The sequence below is a fragment of the Manacus candei genome, unplaced genomic scaffold, assembly GCF_025592945.1.
Source record: "Manacus candei isolate 608988 ecotype Guabito, Panama unplaced genomic scaffold, ASM2559294v1 h1tg000047l, whole genome shotgun sequence".
NCBI lineage: Eukaryota > Metazoa > Chordata > Aves > Passeriformes > Pipridae > Manacus > Manacus candei.
Genome location: NW_026138095.1, coordinates 7,970,869 through 7,995,083, shown reverse-complemented (window position 1 = coordinate 7,995,083; position 24,215 = coordinate 7,970,869). Strand labels below are relative to the sequence as shown.

The following is a 24,215-nucleotide window of genomic DNA, read 5'->3' as shown; positions in this document are numbered from 1 at the left end:
ATGTGGATTTTTCTGTAGCATCACTATGCAAAATTAAGCACGGAGGGGGGTGGTCCTAAAGCTGTGTCCAACTAACTGGGTTGGTCTAATATCCTTTATTTCTTTCTCACCAGCAGTTACTGCATGTTCTGTTGCTGTCACCCTGAACTGCTTTTTAAGCTTTTGCTGCCTCTTGGTTTGTGAATTGTGGGTCACACAATCACCTGGCAGGGAGCACAGGTGGGAGCAGTTTCAAGATTTCCCCAGTATCTTCCTTTGAAAAATACCTTATCCTGGGACTTTTCTGAAACACAAGACATGAAATTGGGCACTCAGAACCAGCAATTCCAGCCCAGGAAGGGGCCTCAGACACCCCTTGGTGCTGTTTTTAATCACAGACCATTAAAGATTAAAACTGGGATTGATGCATAATAAAGCTTAAAACTTTTTCTGCAGCAGGACAGTATTTGTTTGTTATTTAGTGGAGGTTAAGCACGAAACACTAAACCCTCAAAAGATGAAATTTAAGACAATGTAAGGAATTTTTGCTTCTGTCCCTAAATAGGGGGGCAGAAGGAAGAGGGGAGTATCCAAACATAACATGACCCAATACATAGGTGAGGGATTGAGTCATCCTCTAGTACAGACATCTCCCAGTAGAGACAGTGATCTTTATCCCCTTATAGTTCAAACACTGATTTTTTTTTTTTTTAATCTGTTTTATAGACTCCAGGTGTTCCAGGACATTGGAGCCCACTCTGGGCACTGTCTTTAGATGAGAAAGGGAAATTTCTGAAGCGAGTCTGGAGGGAATTGATTGAAGTCTCCTTTTACCTGGACCTTCAACAAGGCTAGGAGGAAAGGCCTTTGTAACAGGCCAAGCTCAGTTCGCTGCTCTCTGTGCATTGAGCTGTCAACTGAAAGGCAAAGGACTGTAAATCCTCTTTGCAAACGCTGAGAGTCCTGCAGCCTGTGGATCCCTGAGCTCCTGCAACCTGCTCTGTCCAGGGAATGAACTGAGCTTGCTGCAGGGTGGGCTGGTGGTCACAGGGGCTGGTGGTCACAGGGGTCGGTGGTCAGAGGGGTCAATGGTCACAGGGGTCAGTGGTCACAGGGGTTGGTGGTCACAGGGGTCAGCGGTCACAGGGTCGGTTGTCAGTGGTCACAAGGTCAGTGGTCACAGGGTCAGTGGTCAGCGGTCACAGGGTTGGTGGTCAGTGGTCACAGGGTCAGTGGTCACAGGGTCAGTGGTCAGTGGTCACAGGGTCAGCGGTCACAGGGTCAGTGGTCACAGGGTCAGTGGTCACAAGGTCAGTGGTCACAGGGTCAGCGGTCAGTGGTCACAGGGTCAGTGGTCACAGGGTCAGCGGTCAGTGGTCACAGGGTCAGTGGTCATAGGGTCGGTGGTCACAGGGTCAGTGGTCAGCGGTCACAGGGTCAGTGGTCACAGGGTCAGTGGTCAGTGGTCACAGGGTCAGTGGTCAGTGGTCACAGGGTCAGTGGTCACAGGGTCAGTGGTCACAGGGTCAGCGGTCAGCGCCTCCCCGGGGCTCAGCCCTGCCCGTGCCCGCGGCTGCAATTCCCCGTGTCTCCACACGGTGGTGCCGGGGAGCCGCTCCGAGCCCCTTTAAAAAGGATCCTTTAAAAACTTCCCTTCTTGGAAGCGATTCCAGCCAGGGTTTGTGTCCCGGAGGATTTCTGGGTGCTGCTCTGCCATAGGGGTGCAAACGGCAGCGCGGGGGGTGCTGTGGGGCCGCACTGCGCGGATCCATCGCGAACGGAGAGTGAACTGTAGGTGAGCGAGGCGAGCCGGGAGCCCCCGCTCCTGGGGCCGGTGCATGGGCTGTCATGGAATCATTAAGGTTGGGAGAAACCTCTAAAATCATTGAATCCAACTGTCAACCCAGCACTGCCGAGCCCACCACTAACCCATGTCCCCAGGTGCCACATCTACACAGCTTTTAAATCCTTCCAGTGATGGCGACTCCACCACTGCCCTGGGCAGCTGTGCCGGGGCTTGGCGACCCTTTGGGAGAAGAAATTTTAGCCAATATCCATCCTAAACCTCCCCGGCACGACTTGGGGCCGTTTCCTCTTGTCCTGTCGCTTGTTACCTGGGAGAGGAGACCAAACCCCACCTGGCTCCAGCCTCCTTTCCTGCACTGAAAAGCACTGAACGCCGGGAGGGCGCTGCCCTGGCAGGGGGAACCCGGTGACCTCCCAGGTCTTTTCCAGCCTAAACACTTCCACGATTCCCTGAACGCCAACCCCCTGGGAGAGCCCTAATGGGGCTCATGTGATGCGGGGGCCGCAGGTTTGCTCTTCCCAGAAGCACTTAGCCCGCCTCGTTTCCCCGGTGCTTCGCCAAAAAGGCCCTAAACACAAATACCCTTAATTATCCCCCTCGACGAGTAAGTGCCGCTTCTTCGGTTTAAAGTGTTTTGCTCTCTCGTCGGGTGCCCTTGGCGCGAGTGCCCGTGCCAGGGCCGCGCATCAATCAGGGCTGAGCAAACTGCGGCAGCCGATGCCAATTAGGCACATCCCGGGCGGCAGCTGCGCCCTCCCCGCGGCTGTCACTGGTGCGGCGGCAGCTCCCTTCCCCCTGATTGTTTGTGTACACAAATTAAGCGGGAGCGTCTCGCGGCGGTTTGATGGGATGTGCTACATGATGTGGAACAGAACGGGAGGGATCACACGGAGCTCTCTCTCTCTCTCTCCCGGGGGGGGGTGACACGGGTGAGCGTGGGGACAGGGCTCTTGTCTGCGCTGGAGGCGAGTCTGGAGTGAAATGGGTCCAGCTGGGGGAAGGGAAAGAAGTTAGAATGAGATGTTGTTCCAGATCTTTCTGGTGTTTTGAGAATGGAAAAAGCAGCCCTTGGTTCTGCAAGTTCACTGTGATGGTTTTTTTGTGGAAAAACAGCATCAGAGACCTCTGGAGAGCCCTGTGTGTCCTGGCACAGCCCTCACTGCTTCGGAGGGGCTGGGATTTCCAGAGCAGCCCAGTGCAGGGAGAGCAACTGGCCCACAGTGACCCCACAGGGGCAGGGCCCTGTGTCCTTGTCCCACTCTCATGCCCTGCAGAACATCTCCCTTCCCGGTGCCAGGGGAAGCCCCCCTATGGAAAACCAACTCCACCCTAAACCACAGCCGAGAGGGCCAGGTGAGGAAACCCCTTCAGCCCCAGAAATGGGATCAGAAGAGCAACCACTGCTGCTGCCTGGGATGCCACAGTGGGGACAGCCATGTCGTGCCTGGAGACTGAGGGATGGTTTTCCCTGGATCCTGTGCCTCAGATATTGCATCAGCCAATGGAGACAACAGCCCTCAGCCCCCAGCAGCCCTGACTGCCCTGGGCCACCATCATGGGCACTCTCCCCTCCACACTCTGGGTCTCCTGTGTGCTGGAGGCTTTGAGCAGCTGCTCAGGAGGACAGAGGACTGTCATCTGCTGCTCCCCTGACCCACAGGGGCTGTAGGAACCCGGGGATACAGTCAGCTCCTCTGGACAACCAAGTGCTTCAGGGCAGAGCTGAGCTGGGGCAAACCTGGACGGGTGTTCGAATGGATCCTGCTCTTCCCCTGAAGCCCCAGCACAAAGCACCTGCCCCAGCTGCCCTCTCCTCCTGGCAAGGGAAGCAGAAGGAAGGGCAAATTTTGCTCATCTCATTAGGTGTGTGCCTGGGTGATGTTTGCAGGGACAGCTGTAGCCAAGCTGTGTGTGCAGGCTCCGTCTGCCACATCCCCGGACGGGGCTGCAGCTGCGCCGTGTTCTGTACCTGTGACTGCTGTCTGGGGAGGAAAAGCCATTTCAGCTGTTGCCATTTGTTGGAAGAAAATGAGCTGCAGGTGTTTAGCCCTTCACCACCCCCCATTGTACAGAGGCACACCCGCCAGACACGCTGGCTCCAGCCCTCAGCGAGGCTTTACCACCCCTGTGCGAAGCAGACACCCCGGGACCACCCTCACCTGCATTTTGCTGCTTCAGCAGAGGCTGAACACAGCTTGCACACACCCCATCTCAGGCCATGAGGCATCAGACCTGCCTATTTTTAACCCAGCTTGGCACACTTGCATTGGGGTCACCTCTTGCCCTGCTCTGGGGGAGGGAAGCGCTGCTGGAGCCCCAGCACAGTGGTAGGCACGGGTGGAGACTGGGACAGGGCTCCAGCAAGGCTGTGCCTGGCACAGATCACTCTCTGGGACAGGCACCAGGCATTGCTTTGGGTGCATTTCGATGTTGCAGCTGTTCCACAGCCTCCCTGCAGCACAGCACCGCTGCCTCTCTGGCAGGGCTGAGGCTCCCGCCTGCCCTCCCCTGCCCTGCCTCCTGCACAGAGCCGTGGGGAGAAGGCATTTAAAGGCTCTCGTCCTGCCAGAGCCCCTGCATGGCAAACGCTTGCCAACCCCAGCTCCATTCCGTGTCCCTGCACAGCCAGAGCTGGCTGATCCCAAAGTCCCAGCGAGGTGATTGTCTGCAACCCTGGCAAAGCTGTCCTTGCCACAGCATTTCATGGGAGTGATGCAAAACAATCCCAAACCTGCAGTGCCCAGGGAGGGGCTCTGCAGGTGGGGGCTGAAGGGCTGTGGAGCGCTGCCCTGCACCCCGACTGCATCCCTGTCCTGCATCCCCACGGATCCCGAGCCCCTGCCCTGCTTGGCCGGGGGGAGCGGGGCTGGGGGCGGCCCTGGGAGGGGACCCCGCGGCTGGCAGGGCCGGGAGCCGGCGGGAGGGGGCTCTACAAGGCTGGCGGGCATTGGGCGAGGGGCAAGTGCTGCTGGAGAGCTCCTCCAATGGCTCCGCTCTTTGCTGGAGCCCAGAACTGCGGGGGCAGGAGTTGGGCCCGTGGAGAGGGTCCAGCATCTGCGTCGGAAGCTCCTGCACCTCCAGCGTTTCCCTCTGCACCTCCTGCACCTCCCTCTGCACCTCTTCCACCTCCTTCTGCAGCTCCAGCATCTTCTGCACCTCCAGCATCTTGGTTTCTGCATCCGTTGCAGCTGCAGCATCTCGGTCAGGTCGTGGGTCCGGACTGGCTGGGAGTGGGGGGTCCTGGAGCCCCCCGGGGTTACTGGTCTGCCCAGGGAAGGCAGCAGTGGGACAGAGGGGAGCCTGTCCCTATGGAAGCTCTGCCAGCCTGAGCCTGGGGAGGCTGCTGGGCCCCCCAGATGTCAGGAGCTCTTTCCAGTCCATATCATGGATCTGCAGGGGAGGGGGCTGGCAGCCAGCTTTGCTCATCCCAGTGTCCTCATTTTACAATGCAAAGAGGTTTTCTTCTTCTTTTAGCATAATACTGTAAAACAAAGGGCCTGGTCCTCCTGATTCTGCATAACCCCATCCAAACACAAACCCTCTCTGGAAAGTGTGGGACTCCTGCAGGGCCAGCTCGTTAGTGAGAGAGTTAGTCCAAGGCATCCCTGGCCAGGGCTGAGTGTGGTCAGGGCTGGCAGGACAGCCCTGTCCCTGTCCAGCCATGCCAGGTGTCCTGGCTGGTGGGTACCACTACAGTGCAGCATCCCTGTGGCTGCATCCTTCCCACCCATCCCTGCTGTGGGCACCACATTGGGTCAGCTGCCCAAAGTGAACTGCCTTTATATTCCATTCCCTGCAGGCAGGAGCCCTGTTTTCCCCAGGAAGGGGCTCTATCCTGAGCAGCTCTGTGTGTCCCCAGGGTGCTGGACCAGGGATGGCCACACACCCTCACAGAGCGTGGCGGTGGCAGCACAAAGTATGTGGCAGAGAGACAGAGAGAGGTGAGGGCAACCTGAAGCCCCAGCAGCCACCTGCCTGTCCCCTCTGCTACCTGTCTCCCACCACTGCCTGCCTCCCAGCCTCATCCCACATCAGACTCCAGACTGCAGGAGAAGGATTTTGGCTGCCTGGAGGTCACTGTCATCGCAGCAGTGCCAAGGGGGATGTGGTAACAGGGTGCCCCAGCAAGTGATGCCCGTGGAAAGGCTGGGCTTTCCCTGCTGGCACCTTCTCCCCTGGGAGCATTGGGTGCCTGCCCAACTAAGCAGGGGCACACCGTCCTGTAGGGCTGGGCTTCTGAGAGCTGGGCACCCCAAACTGCCCATCTCCCTTGGGTCTGGACTAGGGGGGTTGACTCTTTAATCCACTGAGTTTTAATATTTATGAAAACTGGTGTGTGTGTGGCTGCTGGGCAGGTTAAGTGCTCGTTACAGCAAGGATGGGCCGTGTGAGGGGAGAGTAAATCGGTGCAGCACACACTCAAGCACAGCAAACAGGGCCCTTCTGTGCCTTCCCCTGCACCATTTATTATCTCCTTTTAACGTGTTTGTGTTTTTATTCCAGTGGATCAGCTGTCCTTTAATGGCTGGTTGTTTTCTGTACCCAGAGGTGAGAAGGTGTTCTATTGTTAGTTTCTCCTGCTTGGTGAAAAATTGAAGTGTGGTTCAATTAGCAGCAAAATCATAATACAATGTCCTGACACTGCCGGGGGAGGCTGGAGAGCTGGGGAGGCTCCTCCAGTGCCAGGACACTCCAGATAGGGATGGAGCATGGAGGAGGGAAAGCAAAATGAGTGATAAGGGCATAAAACTGATATCTGGCACTGCAGCACTTGAAAGACAGGAGAAAGAAACCGAGACAATTTCCAGCTCCACTTCGCAACAACGTGTTTATTGGGAATGCTTAAAAAACAAACAAACAAAAAGAGAATAGAGAAAATCAAACTGATGCACAGACTGCCCTATCTCATGCTCTACGCCAGGTACAAACTCAGAACTACTTTGGACACTGGATCTGCCGTGGTTGCCGTGGCCGTGCCGGGAGCTTGGAGGTGTGAGTGCTTGGGCTGAGGTGACCCAGGGCCTGAGGGCTCCCCGGGAGAGCGGCACCGGTGGGGGTGATGCAGCTGCAGGTCCCCAGATCTGCCTTCCAATCCCATGGCCAGAGCCCCGCTGTCTGTGCCTGTCTGCTCCCACCCAGCACTCTGGCTGCTGATGGCCGTTTCCCAGGTAAGCCTCCTGCCTTTTTTGGGAATTCACCCTCTCCCCGCACTGTCCTGGCAACCAGCATCCCTTCCAGCTCCCTCCTCATCACCTCCAACCCTCTCCGCTCCCGGTGGGCTGGGTGGGGAAGAGGGAGGAAGGGGTGGGAGGCAGCAGGGTTAGTTTTGGCCGAGGCAGTGCCTCTCCCCACCCAGCCCACCTGAGTTTCCAGCCGGTGCCGCTGCTGCCGGCGCCTTCCTCCCGGCCCCGGGGCGGCCGGCTCAGCACACGGAGCAGCTGTTGGTCTTGTTCATGGGCGGCCTGAGCGCCTGCTCCTTGGGCAGGGTCTCCCTCCTCTTGCAGAGCGCAGGGCTGAGCCGGCTGGGCAGGTTGGCTTGCTGCAGCAGCTCCCTGAACACCTCCAGGACGTTCTCGTTGTCCTTGGCCGACGTCTCCACGAAGCGGCTGTTCCAGTCCAGCTCCACCAGCGACAGGGCGTCCTCCACCGGCACCTGCCGCTCGCCGCCGCTCTCCGCCTTGTTGCCGACCACCACGATGGGGGGGAACTTGTCCTCCCTCACCTCCAGGATCTCCTCCCGCAGGCTCTTCACGCTCTCGAAGGACTCGGCGTCATCCACGGCGTAGACCAGGGCGAAGGCGTCGCTGTTCTGGATCGAGAGCTTCCTCATGGCCGGGAAGGAGTAGCTGCCGCTGGTGTCCAGGATTTCCACCTTGACCGTGGCCCCGCACACCTCGTACTCCTTGCTGTGCAGCTCCTCCACCGTGCGCCGGTGCTTGGGCTCGAAGGTGTCCATCAGGAAGCGGCGGATGAGGGATGTCTTGCCCACGCCGGCAGCTCCCAAGAAGACCAACCGGACGTGGTTCTTCTCCTTCACCGCCAGGGACATGGCTGGCGCAGAGGGGACAGGATGCTCCGCAGCTGGCACTCACCCCACAGGTGTCCCTGGGTGGCTGCAGCCCCGGTGTCCCTCCGTCTGTCCGTCCTCCCCTGCAGCGACTCAGTGCAGCCAGAGGAGCCTGGTGTCACCGCTCCGCAAACTTCTCCCCGCACGCTCTACAATCCACAAGTCCGGCTCAATTTTTTTTTTATCCTGGTTCCTCTCTGCCATGTGGCACCAAGCTGTCCAATCTCCAGTGGGTTGTGGGTGCTGGAGGAGGGAGGGCAGGGAGGGAGGAGAGCGGGGTGCTCCGGGCCAATCCGCGGAGTTCAGCCCTGGAAAGCCACTGCAGCCCTGGAGCTGAGCGCGCTGCGCTGCACCACCGCCGCTGCCGGGAGCACCAGGAGCTGCAGCACCGCAGCCGTCCAGCACTGCTGTCCTGCCTGGAGATTAACGGGTGCTCCGTGGCATTCCTGGGCTTGCTGGCAGCGGGGACAATCAGTGGCTGATCCCTACCCATTGGGTGGCTCAAGGCCAGGCATGTCAGGGGCTGGACAGCGGCACCCACAGCGTTTATTGCGCTTACCTGGGGCTGGGGACTCGTTTGCAGACGGCGTTGCTGCAAATGTGCCCAAGCCTTCAGTGAAGCAATGAAATATTTGACTTGAGGGGGAAAAATAAGCTCTCCCGTCCGTCATAACCTCCACACTCAGCTGTCAGTTATCCCCCGGTTTTTATGAAATATTTAACCAGAGGGGAAAATAAAACCTCCCTGAAAACGATGCACCACGGTCTCCAGGAGCAGGTGCCGGCAGACGTGGGGAGGGATGCTGGCCCTGACTCAGCAGTGGGGTTGCTTTAGAGGTGCAGGCTGCCCCACCTGGGTGTGTTTCCTCAGCAGCCACCTTCCATTCCGTGCTTGAGTTGTTTCAGAAGCTGATTTATGCAAAGTGCAAATACAAAGGGAGCTCGCTCAAAAGTTAAAATAAGCTTTTATCATAAATTTGGGGGTGTCTGGTTTCTTAAAACTTTAATGCAGCTGGTCTCCTTTCCATATCCAAGTCCCAGTTCCAGCATTTAGTTCTGGCTGAATGTATTGGTTATGATTTATTGATCTGGCTGAAATTTGTTGATTTCAAAAGCCTTTTTCACAAGAATTATTCCTCCCTCTTAATCCTCAAATTATTGTTACATTTCAGCCATGTTCAGCTTTTCTTAGCTGGTCTTACTATTAGGAGAGACAAGATTGTATCAAGGTGAGCAGAGTCCTATCCTGTTCTCAGCCTGCCCTTGGAGAAGGGAAAGGTTGGTCCCTAATAAGACTGGCAAAGGGTTGGTCTCCAGTACCCCGTGGTGTCATCTGGTGATGCTCCTTTGCTTCCCAACATGAAGCTCTTTCTGGTAAGATTTCCTGAGCCATGGGGAGAGCCCAAAGGTGATGCCAAGGGCTGAGCTGTGAGAAGGAGCTGAGGATGCAGAAGATGTGATGGCACAGCTGTAGGACCTCAGCAGGCTGAAGACCAGGAGAAGGGGTGGATGAGCAGAGGTGCTGGGTGTAAGCACATGAACGAAGGAGGGATCACACTTTGTTGCCTGGTTGTGCCGTTGGCATCAGTGGAAATGACCCAAACGTGCTGAGGAAGCAGGGCAGGACAAGTAATCTTACCCCAGCTTTTGGAAGCTGTTTAAAGCCAAAACCTTTTTTGATTTTTTTTTTTAATAGAAAAGAATTTGGTCAATGCTTCTTTGTGCTTAGATAGACGTAGTGACAGGGGTTTTCGAGGGAGGAGATGAAAGGGTTTTCCTGTGGTTCCTCCCAGCTGCTATAGCAAAACTCCACATGCTCTCAGGATGTGCTGGGGGACTTTGTGATGCCCTTGCTGCTGCTCCTTTTCCCAGCATTTCATTCCAAAGGGCCTCAAAACATGGATCTGTCCAACCTCACAACACCCAGGGTCTCTCTCACAGGTGCAGAAATGATGCTGGACCCCCGTGGCAGGAGGGATTTGGGCACCCCAGGCTCCAAACACCCCATCCTGGCTCTAAACCCTCCACCAGCACCCCACAGTGAAGGAGCCATGAGCTGATGGACACGCTGGCAAATGCCAAGCAGCAATGCCATCCATGGAGGGTTTCCCAAACTCCAGACTCTGGCTGGGAAGGTGACCCTGGTGCTGTGGGAGCCAAGACTGGGTCATGTCACGAGCACTGTCCTTGGTCTGGGTCATTTCTGCAAAGAGTGGAAGTGTCCTGTGTGGTGTGGGCAGGACAAAGGGCCAGCCCAGGCTGTGTGAGACAAAGAGATGTGGCACTGCAGTCACACACAGTCACACAGAGCCAGTCTCTGCATCCCCAATGATTTTTCACATCACTTGTCTCCCTTCAGTTCTCACATCTGTGCTGCTATGGTTACCGAGAGCCTGAAAGGTTTTAAATCTCCCTCAGAGCAGTGGAGGATTTCAGGATAATCTTGTTAGGAGATGAGCAATGAATATTTCCAAAGGCCTTTTGCATGGATAGCTCGTTCCTCATGAGCTTATGGCCCCTGACAGCAGAGAAAGCAAAGGGTGGGGGGGACTGCGTGCAGGGAAGGGAAGAGACAGGGAAGGATGAACACAGCAACTTGTTTTCCACTGCAGCCCTTTGTGCCCACAGTGATGTCCCTAAATGCTGTATTTTTCAAGGCTGACCAGTTTGGGTCAGGTATTATAAAAAAAAATAATTATTCCAAGTCTGTGTTTCCCCCAGGGAAAGACTCACAGAGCCTTTATGGGCACTTGGAGATGGGGACAGCTGTGGATGAGTCCTGCAGAAGAACTCTGCATCCTGTGAGATGAGCAGTGGGACCCATTGGGATGGCCAGTGGAGCTGAGGTGGCTCGTGGCTTTTGCAGTGCTGCAGGAGGGAGCAGGATCCCTGTGGGATTTCGTAATCCAGGTGCACTGTTGGATCCTGCTGCTGAGGGCACACGCTGCACCCGTGGGGACTGGAGCATATCGGGGGCAAAACCTCTGCCAGCTCTGTGCCCTTGGGAGAGAGGACCATGACGCCCCAGGGAGGGAGGGAATGAGGGAGGGAGGGAGGCAGCAGGGAGGGAAAAGAGCCCTGAGCAGGGCAGGGAGGAGGGCAGGCACTGGGAGAAAGGATGAGAGGAATCAGCAGTGATGGGCAGGAGCTGGGAGGGAGCACAAGTGAGCCAGGGGTGGGTTTGGGGCAGGTGGAGTCTCGGCCTGTGAACATCCAGCATTCACAGGCACATGTGGAGCAAAGGGTGTGTCAGGGTGCTCATCCTTCCCCAAAGCCAACCCTGTGCAGGGCCAACAGCCACGGAGCACTGGGACACCCTGGGGGAAGGTGTGGGATGGTCCCCAGGGTCCCAGTCAGTGTCAAGGCTAAGGCACAGCCATAAGCCAAGCTTGGAACACCAGCCAGTCCCTGCCTGAGCAAAGCCCCGGCAGGTTGGGCAGCCCTTGGCCATCAGGAGAGGGCAGTTTGGGTCAGAATGATGGAAAATGGCATGTGAGCTGCTGCTTCCCACCATGTGCTGGCAGGGGAGAACTGGGGGGAACCTGCAGATGAAGGGACCAGGGAGACATGGGGGCAAGGGCAGAGGAGGGGGCTGGACCCCTGCTCCTGGACAAAGCCAACAGCACTTAATACAGGAGAAACCCTGGGCTCTGCTCCCCTCACACTGCTGATTGCAAGCAGGAATGTGGGACACTCTGGAGCCTCTTCTGTCCCTGAACCAGCCCACAGAGCTCCTCTGATGGAGGGGTGTGAGTAGAGTTCTGCCAAAAAAGGCCTCAGTGTCCTGACAAGATTCGCAGCATCTTTTGAAAACGTACATTTGTATTTCACTCTCGAGCTTATGTTTGGTGTCTGACAGTGACCGTGTGAGGGGGAAGCCAAAAAAGCACAACAGACCCTTTCCACTGCCCGAGTGCTGCCCAGCTCCACTGCCAGGCACGGCTCTGCTGCAGCTCCAAGATGTGAGCAAGATGATTTGCACACTGCAGGAACAGCCTGTGCTGTGTCTGGACGTGGTTTTGGGGAGCTCAGATCTCAGTGCTCGGCTGTCACAGGTCAGAGGGAGCGGTGGCTCCAGCATTCCCAGGCACAGTGCAGGAGCAGCTGGTGCTGGGCACTGCTCCAGCCCTGGACACGGTGCCCCAGATCAGCACCACGGGTCACACACGGGGTAAATGGGAGCCCTGGGCCTTGCCCATTGCTCACAGGCAGTGAAGCATCATTATAAATGTGGTGGTGAGCAGTTTGCAGCAGGGTGACACATTCCCATGACTCTGGGCCAGCTTCTGGAAGCTGTTGGAGCTGATACAGCACTGACTCCTGCAATGGGGTGCCTGCTGCCCCAGCACCCTGTGCCTTTGCACCCCATAGCAGGACACAGTGGCAGTGAGGGCAGCCTGTGCCTGCAGGATGCTCCCACCCCATGCCACCTGCTTGTGCCCCTGCCTCCTGTTTCTGCCCATGGATAAATTCATGGTGGACGTCAGAGCAGGTGCATTTCCAGCAGGGTTTTCTGTGTTCCAGCTGAGGTGGTGAGAAGGAAATGGGCAGTAATGAGGAACCCCAGTGACAGCATCTGCACTGCCTGGTGTGTCCCCAGCTGCTGTCCATCACCACAGGCAGTGGGGGGTGTGACTCATTGCTTCTCCCACCCGGAATGAGCCCTGGGTGGGAGACCAGTCGAAAGCAAGAGAGGGGAAGAGAGGGCTGGCAGTGAGCTGCCTGTCTGCCCCTGCTGCCTGTACCAGGGTCAGGGAGGCAGGTCCTCACCCCGGCGTGGGGACACCCAGCTGCACCAGAGAGGGTTAAACCTGCCTCTCTCAGAGATTAAATCCAAATGGCCTTTGATTTAGCGACAGGTGAGAGGAGAAACCTGAACCGCTGTGGCTTCCGCCCCCACTTTAGAGGGGAGCTGCAGCCCTCCCGGATGCATAGATGGATCAGCCATCCGTGGGGCTCTGTGCCTGTCTGGAACAGCCTGTCACCATATGGATCCTGTTCCCGGAGCTGGTGGGGCCACCATGGGGAACGTGCCACTCCGAGGGGGGACAGCCTGTGGCTCAGCCCTGTTTGGGGGCCATATGGAGGTGACAGGCCCTGGAGAGGGTCACACCCACCCCGGCTCCTGCCCTGCTGCCTGGTGACCCCCAGTGCCAGATGGGGGTAGAGGCAGGAGTTGGTGAGGGCTGGGTGTCAGTGGGGAGAGAGGAGGAGAGTGGTGCTGGATTTGGGATCCTCCAGTGCCAGTGAAGGAGGTATGGGAGGAGATCCCTGCTGGCATCACCAGTCACTTCAGGGGAACCGAGGGCATCCTCATGGCATGTCCTGCTGATCCAAGTCACAGCCAGGCTCATGGAAACCAGTGTCACCTGTGCTGCCATCAGCAAGGAAGCTCAGCCCTGGGGTCACGGCTGTGGCACCCAGTTTAGGCACAGGGGCACTGGAAGCCGACTCTGGCACAGGCACTCCCCACCTCATCCCTGCTCCACACAACCCACCTCTTCCAGGTCAAAGAGGTCATCTGGGGTCTCAAAACCCACCTTGGCCCCAGCCCCATTTCCTGCCACAGGCTGAGGGGGCCGAGGGGGCTGAGGGACCCGTGCTGGTGCTGCGGGGGGTGGGCAGGGAGCCACGGACAGCCTGTACCAGACACCCTCGGGTAACAGAACCCAGCCTGCTCGTAAACAAATGTCTTGCTGAGGACTAAAGGGATTTAGTGCAGCTGTTCTCAGGCTCAGAGGAGTTTCTGTAATATCTCTTATCTTGCCCTGGCTGGGATTATTGGCTGGAGCAAAGAGCTTGTGTCTCTTTGGGCCACCGACACGGCGTTTCCTTGGGTGACACAGGGTGACACAGCAGAGCTCTCGGGTCATCAGGAGATGAAATGTGTGATGCTGAGGTCTCAGATGTGTGTCCTGCAGCCCTGAGGTGCAATGGGGGAGCAGGGCTCCAGCCCAGCCCCTCTGCAGCAGGCTGCAGTGGTCCTGGTGGTACAAAGTGTAGTGGCATTAACCAGGGCAGGACTGCAGGGGTGCACCTGGCAGTGCATCTCTGCATGAGTGATACACGTCCTAGAAGGCACAGGCAAGGGATTTCCAGGAGAAAAATGTCAAATTAGGTAAGAACACCTCTGAAGTACAGCATAGAGCCCTGCCGTTGTCCAGGAAATTTAAATGTGAAGAGCTACTCTAAATTCAGAGAGAGCCTGGCACCCTCGAGGGATGCCTGAAGGGGTTTGTGGGGCTGGGAGTGGATATGTGGCTTCTCATGACAGTGTCAGAAGGAGATGGGATCTTCAGTGGATCCGCAGTGTTAGCACAGGGTCTGGTGCAGCAGGGTCTGGTGCTGGCAGGAGATGCCCAAGACCCCAGAATGGGGACACAGGACCACAGAAGGGGGTCTTCACCCACCCAGCCTGGGCTCAGCCATGGCTCCTCTCTCCCAGGCTGTCACTGAGGCTGCCAGGGGACACTGCAGCCATCATCACATCTCTGCTCCCAGCAGCCAGGCTGAGCTCCTGCCCGGAGCAGAGCTGGCAGCCAAGGCTCCCCTGACCCGTGTCCTGCTGGGAGCAGTGCTCTGTGCCATGCCCAGTGCAAAGGCAGGCAGACGTGACGCTCTTGCCCTGAAAACCAACTGGGGTGGTTTTTTTTTTTCTTTCCAGAGTGCATGAAAATGTCATGTTGTAAACATCCCCCAGTGCTCTGCCTGCCTGGGGCCACCTGTCACTGCCCATGAGGAGCCCTTCCCCACTCTCTGCATGGCCTTGACTCCTTGGGCTTTCATGCCACGGTCCCCTACCCTTTCCCCAGTGACTCCTTATCCTTAAATAACCAAATTAACCTTCACATCTTGGGGCAGAAGTGACCTCAGCGTTGTCCTGGATCTGAGCTGATTATTGCTGTAGACATGTCCATGGTCAAAATGCTCCTTCTTTTTCAGGGCAGGAGCAAAGGACGGGTCTAGCCAAAAGCAAGGTCAAAAAAAATGAGCTTTTCATTCATTTTCCAAGGGAGCCCGATGTTCCCTCTGAATGTGCCAGGTCCCACAGTGTGGGCTGCATGTCTCCTGCCCTGGGGGACAGCTGACCCGGGCTGGCAGCTCCTTGGCTGCAGCCTTCAGCTGCTGAGTCTCAGCATTTTGGTCTGGCTTGCCCCCAAAACCTCTCCCCCTGCCCCTCTTGGTTTCAGAGGAGGAAGCACTGTCCCCATGCCCCACCACCCCCTCTCCAAAGGCACTGTCACCATAAGAGCTCCTGACAGCACAGTCGCTGTCTCGGCTCCTCAGACTCTGCCGGGGGCTCCGGCGCAGCCGACGCCTGTCAGGGCATCTCCTGCTCGGGACATATTTCCTGTCGGGGACTATCAGCAGCAGCCAGCCCTGGCTGTGCCCAGGGGCACCCTCCTGCTGAGCCCCCGTGTGCCCAGCTCTGTGCTGTCTCCCAGCTTCTGGCCCTTGAGCTCTCTTGGTGTCCCCAGCACAGCCCTTCAGCTCTCCTGGTTTCCCCAAATTTTTGCTTGGAAGGAATCAAAGTGGTGTTGGCGAGCCATGAGGAGGCACCTTCCCTGGCTGCTGTCATGGGGCCCTCCCTGCCCTGAAGGATGAGCAGTGCCATGTCTCTGGTTTGCAGAACACTCAAGGCACCTGTAAACCAGCTGCAAACGAGGAAAGTCCCCTCTCAGGGTGGGTAAGCAGGCAAGAGCATGTTCTGTGAGCAGGGACACTGGGGACTATCCCCAGCAGGGCAGGCTGCCAACTGAGCCAGGAGGAGGGATCGTGGAATCATGGAATCATAGAATGGTTTGGGCTGGAAGGGGCTTAAGAGATCATCTTGTCCCAGCCCCCTACCATGGGCCACTGACCAGGTTGGTGTGAGGTGATGCTCTGGGACTAAAAGATGACCAAAAATCACATTTGTCAGAGGGGACTGGAGGGCAGGGGACATTGCAGACCTGGGGGCTTTGTGGGAGAATGGGGGGCTCAGGGCTCCCCTCCTTGCAGGGCTCTGAGCTGTGGTGTCTCCTGGCATCAGAGCTCTTCCCAAGTGCCTGAGCAGTGCTTTGTGGCTCTTCCATGGCTCTGAAGATGGGGAATGATGTGCACTTCCGTCAGCCTCCTCTGGCATTAGTGTGAAGCAGAGAGGAGCTGGCAGTGATAAGATAACCCATGTAGCTGCTTTATGCTCAAATTCGGGTCTCATTTCTGTCAAGGCCAGTGTGGCTCCAGTGGCATCAGGAGGGGAGGGGATGTTGATCTGACACCAGGACCTGAGCACATCCTCACGTCTCCCAGACAGGGCTGTGCTCGCCCTGTGGGTCAGCCAGGCCCTCCCACTGCCTCCATTTTCCTTGTGCAGTGACCTGTGTGGGTGCTCATGTGCTTCCCTCCTCTCCTTTCCAGCAGCTCTCCAAACAATCGTCTGTATTTACCCGGAGCTGATGGATGTGGCTCCTTGTGCTGACCCTGGCCAAGTTCCTCCTGGTCTCACAGCAGGCATGTGGGAAGGGAAATGTCCCAGCCTTCAGCCCACGCCTCCAGCTCCTTGCCTCCATCCCTCTGGCTGCTAAACCCTCTGCAGGAGCTGCTGCAAAGGGGACAGAGGTGAGATTTGTTTTTATGAGATGAACTGAGGCAAGGAGGGCAAAGCACTGCTGCATTCCTGGCTCACAGAGCAGCTTCTCTGAAGGTGGAAATAGAAGTGCAAAGCTGCAAATGGCCAGCTGTCCCCTGGATTGCAGCAGATGTCCCCAAGGGCTGCCAGCTGGGGTCAGACCCCATTGCTCCCCAACATTCCCCCTGCCCCCCATTGACACTCCCCAGTGCCTCCCAGCATCCCCACTGCCTCAGCCTTCTGGGGACAGCAGGGCTGGGCTGCTGGAGCAGCACTGCACTGGTCCCCTGCTCTGATCCCCACTCAGCACCGGCACCACTGGGAAACCTGCTCTGGCTCAGAGAGGATCAGAGAGGCGAATGGCAGGAGTAACCTCTGAGTAACCTGGTCCCTCTGAGCAACCTGGCCTAGTGGAAGCTTCCTTGCCCATGGCAGGGGGTTGGAACAAGGTGAGGTTTAAGCTCCCTTCCAGCTCAAACCATCCCGTGATTCTACGAAGAGGGGCTGTGGCAGTGGCTGTCGGTTTCTGCGGGCTCACACTGGTGAAGGATTTTCCTGGTATGGATGGGGAGAAGGACCCTCATGAGTGCACTAACAACAGGCAGAAACCCCCCCGGTTTGCTTTCCCAGAGCTGACTCTGCCATTCCAGCCTGCCCACTGCACAGACAGCAGCAACCCAGTTCCCTCCAGTGCCGCCCCATTTCCCAGGGCGATGTGCTGTGACTCACCGGAGCCCGGGGGCGGGCAGGCAGCATCCCCGCTCTGACACGGAGCTGGGACAGCCCCAGCCTTGCTTTGGGATTCGGGAGCACCTCCCAGTGACCGAGGCTGTTCCAGCACAGCTCACGACGTGTCCCCACCACCACGGACACCCCTGGCCCCCGCAGAGTGGTCACCCTGAGTGACTGGCTCAGCCCAGCCCGGCTCACACTTGTTAGTCAGAGAAGAGCCATCCAGACCGAGCCCTTCCTTCAAGGGTGCTGCTGCTTGTCACTCTGTCACATCCATGAAGCGCCAAGGCAGCGCCGTGGAGCAGAAATGACACGTTCTGGCAGCTGACATCTCCAGGAAGGGTTTAGCATGAAGACAAACTCACCCTACGGTGAGCTAACGCTCCCGAGCTGCCATCCTGCAGTGCCCAGGACGCTCCTGATGCCCAAACAGGAGCAAACAAAGGCGGGGGTTTGTCCTGGATCCATATGACGAGCGCCAGCGGTGCGGGGTGACCTGACAAAGCCAGATGTGTTTGGCAATCCTCTGGCTCATAAATTGGATTTGCTGCCACCGTGTCACGCTCCAGATGGCACAGGATGTGTGCCCTGGTGTTGGGGAGGGGCACAGATGCGTGGTGAGACGCATCTCAAGGGCTGGCATCTGATCCTGACTTCAGGTGGACTCGGATAAAAGGGTCTTTCAGGGCTGTGCTCACCTGTGAATGAGGGGGGGGTGATTTGCACACGTGAGAGTGTTGGTGCCAGTGCTGAGCAGAGGCAGGACAAGGCTCCCTGCTGAGGGTGGGATGCAGGGATCTCCTCCTGCAAGCTTCCAGCCACATCTCGCTGCTGCCTGCACCATCCTGGCTTGTTTAAAGCCCCCATTTCCCCCCCCCCCCATATATGTATTCTTATATGTGGGGCAGATATAGGCACTTTGTAAACTCACCTTCTCCCCTCCCAGCACAGGGAAGGCAGTGTGGGATGCAGGGCTGGAGAGGGGTGTTCTGCCCAGGGAGGGATGCTGCTCTGAGGCTGACAGGGCTGCCCAAGCCCCTGGGACCCTGCACTTTAAAGGCATTAAGAAACCTTGCAGAGAGGGGCTGCAGGAAAAGCACTCTCACTGTCAGGAGGGTTAAACTCGCCCCACAAGCACCCCTGCTGCAGTTTGGCACTGGGTCAGCTCTGGTGTCCCTCTGCTGGGCTGAAAACACTTTCTTTTGGTAGCACTTTCTATGGAGCTGCAAACCACAGACAGCTGAAATTTATGACTTTGCCCTCCCTGAACCAGGACCCTGAAACTCGTGGGATGAAGGTGGTAGCTCTGCTCCTTGCTCTGCTTTCCCTGGCCGTGTCTGAGCTCTCCAGGTCCCTGCCAGAGGCTGTCCCCCAGCCTCTCCCAGTGAGCACTGACTCAGCAGCATCTCTGGCTTGCTGTGGGGGCTCTCAGGGGCTGCCAGCACTGCAGGGGCCATCAACTTGTGACGTCTGTGGCCTGACTCAGAGCTCTGAGGCCCTGCCTGCTCCATCCCCAGGGTCTTCACATTCTCCTGGGGAGGTTGGTATGTGTGTGCCAGACGTCACTCCAGGTCCCCACAGCCTTTCTCTTCATCCCCAGTGGGCTCCTTGGACTGGTTTCTTAGACAAGGGGTCCATCCCTGGGGATGGATTGGTGACACTGGGCTGGAGGAGCAGATGATGGTGTCTCCTGGCTGTTCTCCACCGAGAGCTCTGGGGCAGCTGCAGGCACCACCAGCTCCCCAACATGACACAGAGAGACAGCAGCTTTCCAAAAACCTGGTGCTCTGTGTTATCCACTGATCTGATTCATGCCCTGTCTCCCAGCCCTTCACTAATTAACACTCACCCTCCTTCTCCAGCAGTTCCACACCAGGTCCTGTGCCAGGCTCTGTGCAAGTCCCAGCAGCTGGTCCCCATCCCATGTCAGCCCCTGGACCCCAGGGCAGAGCCCTGCTCCTCCAGGAGTGATCCAGCACCATTCCCAGGGATGTTATTTCAGATCCACAGCTCTAACTCACACCCACAGGTGCCTCCCTGCCCCCAGCCAGGGCACCTCAAAGGGCAAAGCAAAACAAACATGGAACAGCATCGCAGCCTTTGAGCCTGAACACATTTGTTCTTCTGTTTCAGGAGGCAAAGACCCAGCATTGCTGGTATCACGTCCTCTGGGATCCAGTGGTGTGCTCTGGGATCCCCCTCCATGGCTCCCAGCAGCGGTGTGTCCCATATGGGGTGGGGCTGTGGTTCAGTGGGGTTTTGGATATCTGTTTGCACAGATTGATGTCACTGCTCCGTGTCCCCCAGGGGAAGGACCTGGAGATGTGACTGCTGAGTGTCCCACTGTGGGACATCCTGCAGGACAATCAGCACAGTGCCAGGAGGGGTGACTGGGCCAGTCTGGTGTATCTGCCTTCACACCAGTGCTCCACTGGTCTCAGCATGGGATGGGTCTGTGTTCTCTGTTCTCACTGAGTGCCAGCCACGGGGCCACCACTTGGGCTGTGTCTGGGGGTTGGAGCTCCAGCCCCAACATCCCACTGAGTCCTGGGCAGCAGCACCAGCCACCCCTTGCCAAGATCCTGCCTCATTCCAGGTGGGAAAAGCTGCTCCTTAGGTCCAGAGAGCTCTCCTTGTCCCACGGGATGGGCTTTGCCGTTCCTCCTTGTCAGTCCTTTGCAGTTCCCCCCAGCAGCATCCAGGGCCCAGGAGGGTCGGAGAGGCAGATGGAGAGCAGGTTCCCTCCTCTCTGCAGCAGCAGAGCATCAAATATCTTCAAAGAGAATTGCTCAGGCAGCCTCAGCCCTCGGATACTGAGGGTCCTGCAGGGCCCTGGGTGCTGCAGCTCTGTTGGGGTGAGCAGAGCAGAGTTGCTGGGTGGACTGCAAGGGCCCAGCGACCTTGCCCTGGGTGATGTCCCTGCCAGTGCTGGGCAGCTCCAGCCCTCCCTGGGGAGAGCTCACATCATGCTTTCCTGCTTCTTTTCCTGTTTAATTCTTGTGAAGGATGAACAAACACCCGGGTCTGTGGCTGCCCAGGGCTGGCTCAGAGCATCAGTGTCATCATGCAAGTGTGTCCTGGCTGCTCTTGGGGGAGGGATGCAGACAAGGCTGCTGCAGAGGGGTTGATGGAATGGGCAGTGGGGAGACAGGCCCGTCCCTTGCTCAGGAAATAGAGTTTTTAGGGAAAACTGTGTGGAGGAGGTTGCCCTGCAGAGGCCCCCAGCTGCAACTGGCCCCTCTGTGGGGCCAGAGCTGCCTCGGGTATTTCACCCCTGAAGTGCCCCATGTCCAGCAAGAAAAACCTTCTGGCTGCTGTGCTTGGCTCTGCTCTGGGTGTCGATGGGTGCTGGGGTCCTGCAGGGCCACCCACCCCTCAGCCCCATACAGGGGTGCTGAGCCCAGGGTGGGCACATAGGCTTGGGCTGATGATGGTGGCCAGATGGCATTGCCACAGCCTGGTGTGTCCCTGGGCAGCCCTCACCCCTGGGCAAGGAGTTTTGGGAGTGCAGGTGCAGCCTGGCAGAGGTTGCACACACAGCCGGGGTGTGAACCAGACTTGTGGTGCTCTGCTGGCACAAGCTGTGATGGGAGAAGGTTTCTGGGAGCTGTTACAAAATATCCATCACCAACTCATGAGGAATTTCAGGGAAATCCCCTGGAGCAGGAGCAATCCATGAACAGGCTGTATTTGCAGCAGCCCATGTCCTGCACACCACAGCAGGTGGGCTCTGGGATTCCACTGGGGATGTGGCTGGAGCTGTTTGGCCTCTCCAGGCTGGAGGGAATGGCAGAAGCTTTAAGGAGGGATGTACTGCCCATCACTCCCCAGGGCTGGAAAAACCCCTGCCATGACCTGGCAGTGCCAGTGCCAGCCATGGGGAGAGGGGCAAGTCCTGCCCTCCCTGCTCTGGCACACACGTTTTGGACCTGAGGGTCCTCCAGCCACTTTGCTGCTATTTCAGCACCTCCAAGAAGAGGTACCATGTTATAATATTATAAAGAACTATGCAAAGGCAAAAATACGTGAGAAACAGTTTGGTTTGCCATCCCTTCAAGGCTCTTTTTTTGGGAGAACTTGCATTTTCAGTTCCCATCTTTTTCACCAGGCTGTTCCTCTCTCCACCTCCCTTTCCCTGGTGGAATCCTGCTCATAATTAAACTTCAGTGTTCGGATACAGCCCATTGCAGCTCATGGGCTGATTCTTACCAGGGCCAAGAAGTAAGCAGAATATTTTTTCACTTCTGCAGGGTTTCTCCCAGCAGCTCCTCAAGGGTCGTCTCCGGTGTTGATTAACTTTCTCAGGACTCCTGGGGGATGGTGACTGTTTAGGAAAATTCTCCGTAGTGGGAGAGCAATCCAAGAGGCAGGATGATGCCTGGAGGATGGGGGGAGCATCCTCTTGGATGGGGCTCAGGGTGAGGGTCTGGGGGGACCCGGGGGTGACCCAGCCCGGCTGCCCCATGGGTCTGGGAGCTGGAGAGGTGGCTGCTCCCTTCTGGGGGGCCACACGGGGCTCCCCTGCCCTGTTGGCGGCTCCCAGTATGGACCAGTGGCGAGCCCCTGGCAGTGGGAGAATAGGAGCAGTGGGAACAGTGGGAGCAGTGGGGACGGGCACAGTGGGGTCAGTGTGCCCCCTTCCCTGGCAGCAGGAGCAGTGGGGACGGGCACAGTGGGGTCAGTGTACCCCCTTCCCTGGCAGTGGGAGCAGTGGGGACGGGCACAGTGGGGTCAGTGTACCCCCTTCCCTGGCAGCAGGAGCAGTGGGGACGGGCACAGTGGGGTCAGTGTACCCCCTTCCCTGGCAGTGGGAGCAGTGGGGACGGGCACAGTGGGGTCAGTGTGCCCCTTCCCTGGCAGCAGGAGCAGTGGGAGCAGTGGGAGCAGTGGGGACGGGCACAGTGGGGTCAGTGTCCCCTTCCCTGGCAGCAGGAGCAGTGTCCCAGCCCGGGCCGAGCGCGGGCCGCTGGCACCATCTAGTGGGGTTTGTGCGGGGACCGGCGGTGCCGCCGCCACCCGTGTCCCTGCCCCGTCCCCGGGCACCAGCACGGCCCCGGACCCCCCAATCCAGGGGTCTCCCCCAGCCCTGTGCCCCCGGTCCGTTGGTTCTACAGCCCGGGTTTGGTGGGGTGGGTTTGTGCCTGACTCCCCCGCCGGTGCCCCCCAGTGACAGAGGTGACAGAGGTGACAGAGGGGTGTTCGGGGGTACAAGGGGCTGCCTGCAGGGCTGGGTCCCCCCTACACGGGCTCAGCATCGCCCTGCTCACCCCTGGGCCGGCAGCCGTGGGGGTCTGGTGACCCCCATGGGTGGTCCAAGGGGTCACGGGGGAACACTGGGCTGGGGGGTGATGGCAGGGCGAGCCCTGGACTCCACACAGGGCAGGGTTTGGGGTCCGGCAACCGAGAGACCCCCAGCCAGGCTGCGGATCTTCCCAGCACAGCCCAGACTGGGGGGTCACACAGAGCCCCCCTGCACTTGCTCTTCAACCACCGGCTGGACGTTTCCTGCACAACATCCCTTTAGGACGTGGGTGTGTGTAAACCATGGGGTGGGAGGCAAAGCTAGTGGCTGGGGCTGCCCTGCAGCTTTTTTGGTGCTGGGTAGTGACAGGATGAAGTGTATCATTAACTCCTTTTTTCTTTTCTTCTTTCCCTCTTTCTTCTCCTCCTCTTTCCCCTTCTCCTCCTCTTTCCCCTTCTCCTCTTCCTTCATTCTCCCTTTTGTTTTCAAACAATTCAAAGCCCTCAGGTGTGGGGCAGTGCTGGGGTACAGCAGCATCCCACAATACTTGTGGGGTGTTGGGAGCCAGGACTCCCCTCAGGCTGCCCATGCCAGGGGGAGCTGCCCCATTCAGGTCACCCCACGGCACAAGGGAAGACTCCATCAGCACCAGAAAAGCCCGAGATCTATCTATTTGTGGGTTTATTAGGCCAGGAGAAAGGTTGGGGGAGGCCCATCTCTACCCCTCTTACCCCTGTTTCTGTAGCCCACTCTGGGCATGAGGCTGGGTCTGGCTAAACCAGACCTGGCTCAAGCCCCAAAACCAGAGTCCCTCCCCTGCTCCCCTTGGCAGCTGCCACGTGCCCCCCAGGGCACCAAGGCTGATGGCATGAAGTGGGATGGATTCAGCAACGTCCACAGGGGAGGGAATAAAAGAGAAACAACAAGCTGCAAAATTCTGACATTATTCCCCAGCGTCCAAACTCCTCACACCAGCATGAGTTTGCAAAATAAAATAAGTGCTTTCCTCCCCTTCAGAAAAAAAAAGGTGAATTTTTTTTAGAGCCTGAATTGTGCTGGGTGATGATGACTGGCAAGACAAACAAAACCTAGGGCTTCAGGCTGAGGATTTGTCTCTCCTGGTGGATTTAAGCAGCCCCTGCCCTGGGAAGCAGCTTTCCAGGGTGCTGTGCTGGCCTTGCACCTTCCCCTGATGTAGGATGGTGCCAGCACACCCTGGGTACTCGTGGCACAGGCAAGGGCTCCACGTGCATCCTGCACTGCCTGCAATGACAGGAGCCTTTTTTCCAGCATCATTTTAACTTGCCTGCCTACACCACGTACAGAATTAGCCAACCCTGCAAGGCAGTGGAAGAGAAAACAGTCCTGGCTGCTCCTGCACGTGCTGCTGTTTGGGCAGTGCCACTGGACAGTGAGCCACCACCAGCTCCTGCTCTGCCAGGAGGGATGCATGGGGAGACTTGGAAATGGCAGTTCAGGACCCTTCACCTTGGATGGCTGAGAATTTATGGGTGCATTGGCAAGCTGGGTTTGAAAGTGGAAGGACAACAGGGTCTTACACCTGGACAACAGGGAGCCCTTGGCTTTGCAGGGAGCAGGGAGGGCTGGCAGGGGAGGCAGGTGGAAAAAAACAGATGACATTTCTGCCAGGAATTTTGCTTTGTCTTAAAAAAAAACAAACAACAACAACAAAACCCCAAAACCAAACAAACAAAACAAAAAAACCTCAACCAAACAAAAAACCAACTAGCAAGCAAAAAACAAACACCAAAGCCCA

The 24,215-nt window shown here is 57.5% G+C and overlaps 2 protein-coding genes across 2 annotated transcripts in view; one reads left to right on the top strand and one right to left on the bottom strand.

The window, feature by feature from the left end:
• Positions 1–24,215, top strand: part of SEPTIN9 (septin 9) — a 512,715-nt gene that overhangs the window by 473,655 nt on the left and 14,845 nt on the right. The window lies entirely within an intron of this gene.
• On the bottom strand, positions 7,195–8,257 carry LOC127475597 (GTP-binding protein Rhes-like). Its single transcript, XM_051797566.1, has one exon. The coding sequence runs from the start codon at positions 7,833–7,835 to the stop codon at positions 7,209–7,211; it is 627 nt and encodes a 208-aa protein (XP_051653526.1). The 5' UTR covers positions 7,836–8,257; the 3' UTR covers positions 7,195–7,208.

Excerpts from the sequence above, each read along its gene's own strand:
- LOC127475597 (XM_051797566.1), bottom strand. The coding sequence starts at position 7,835 with ATGTCCCTGGCGGTGAAGGAGAAGAACCACGTCCGGTTGGTCTTCTTG.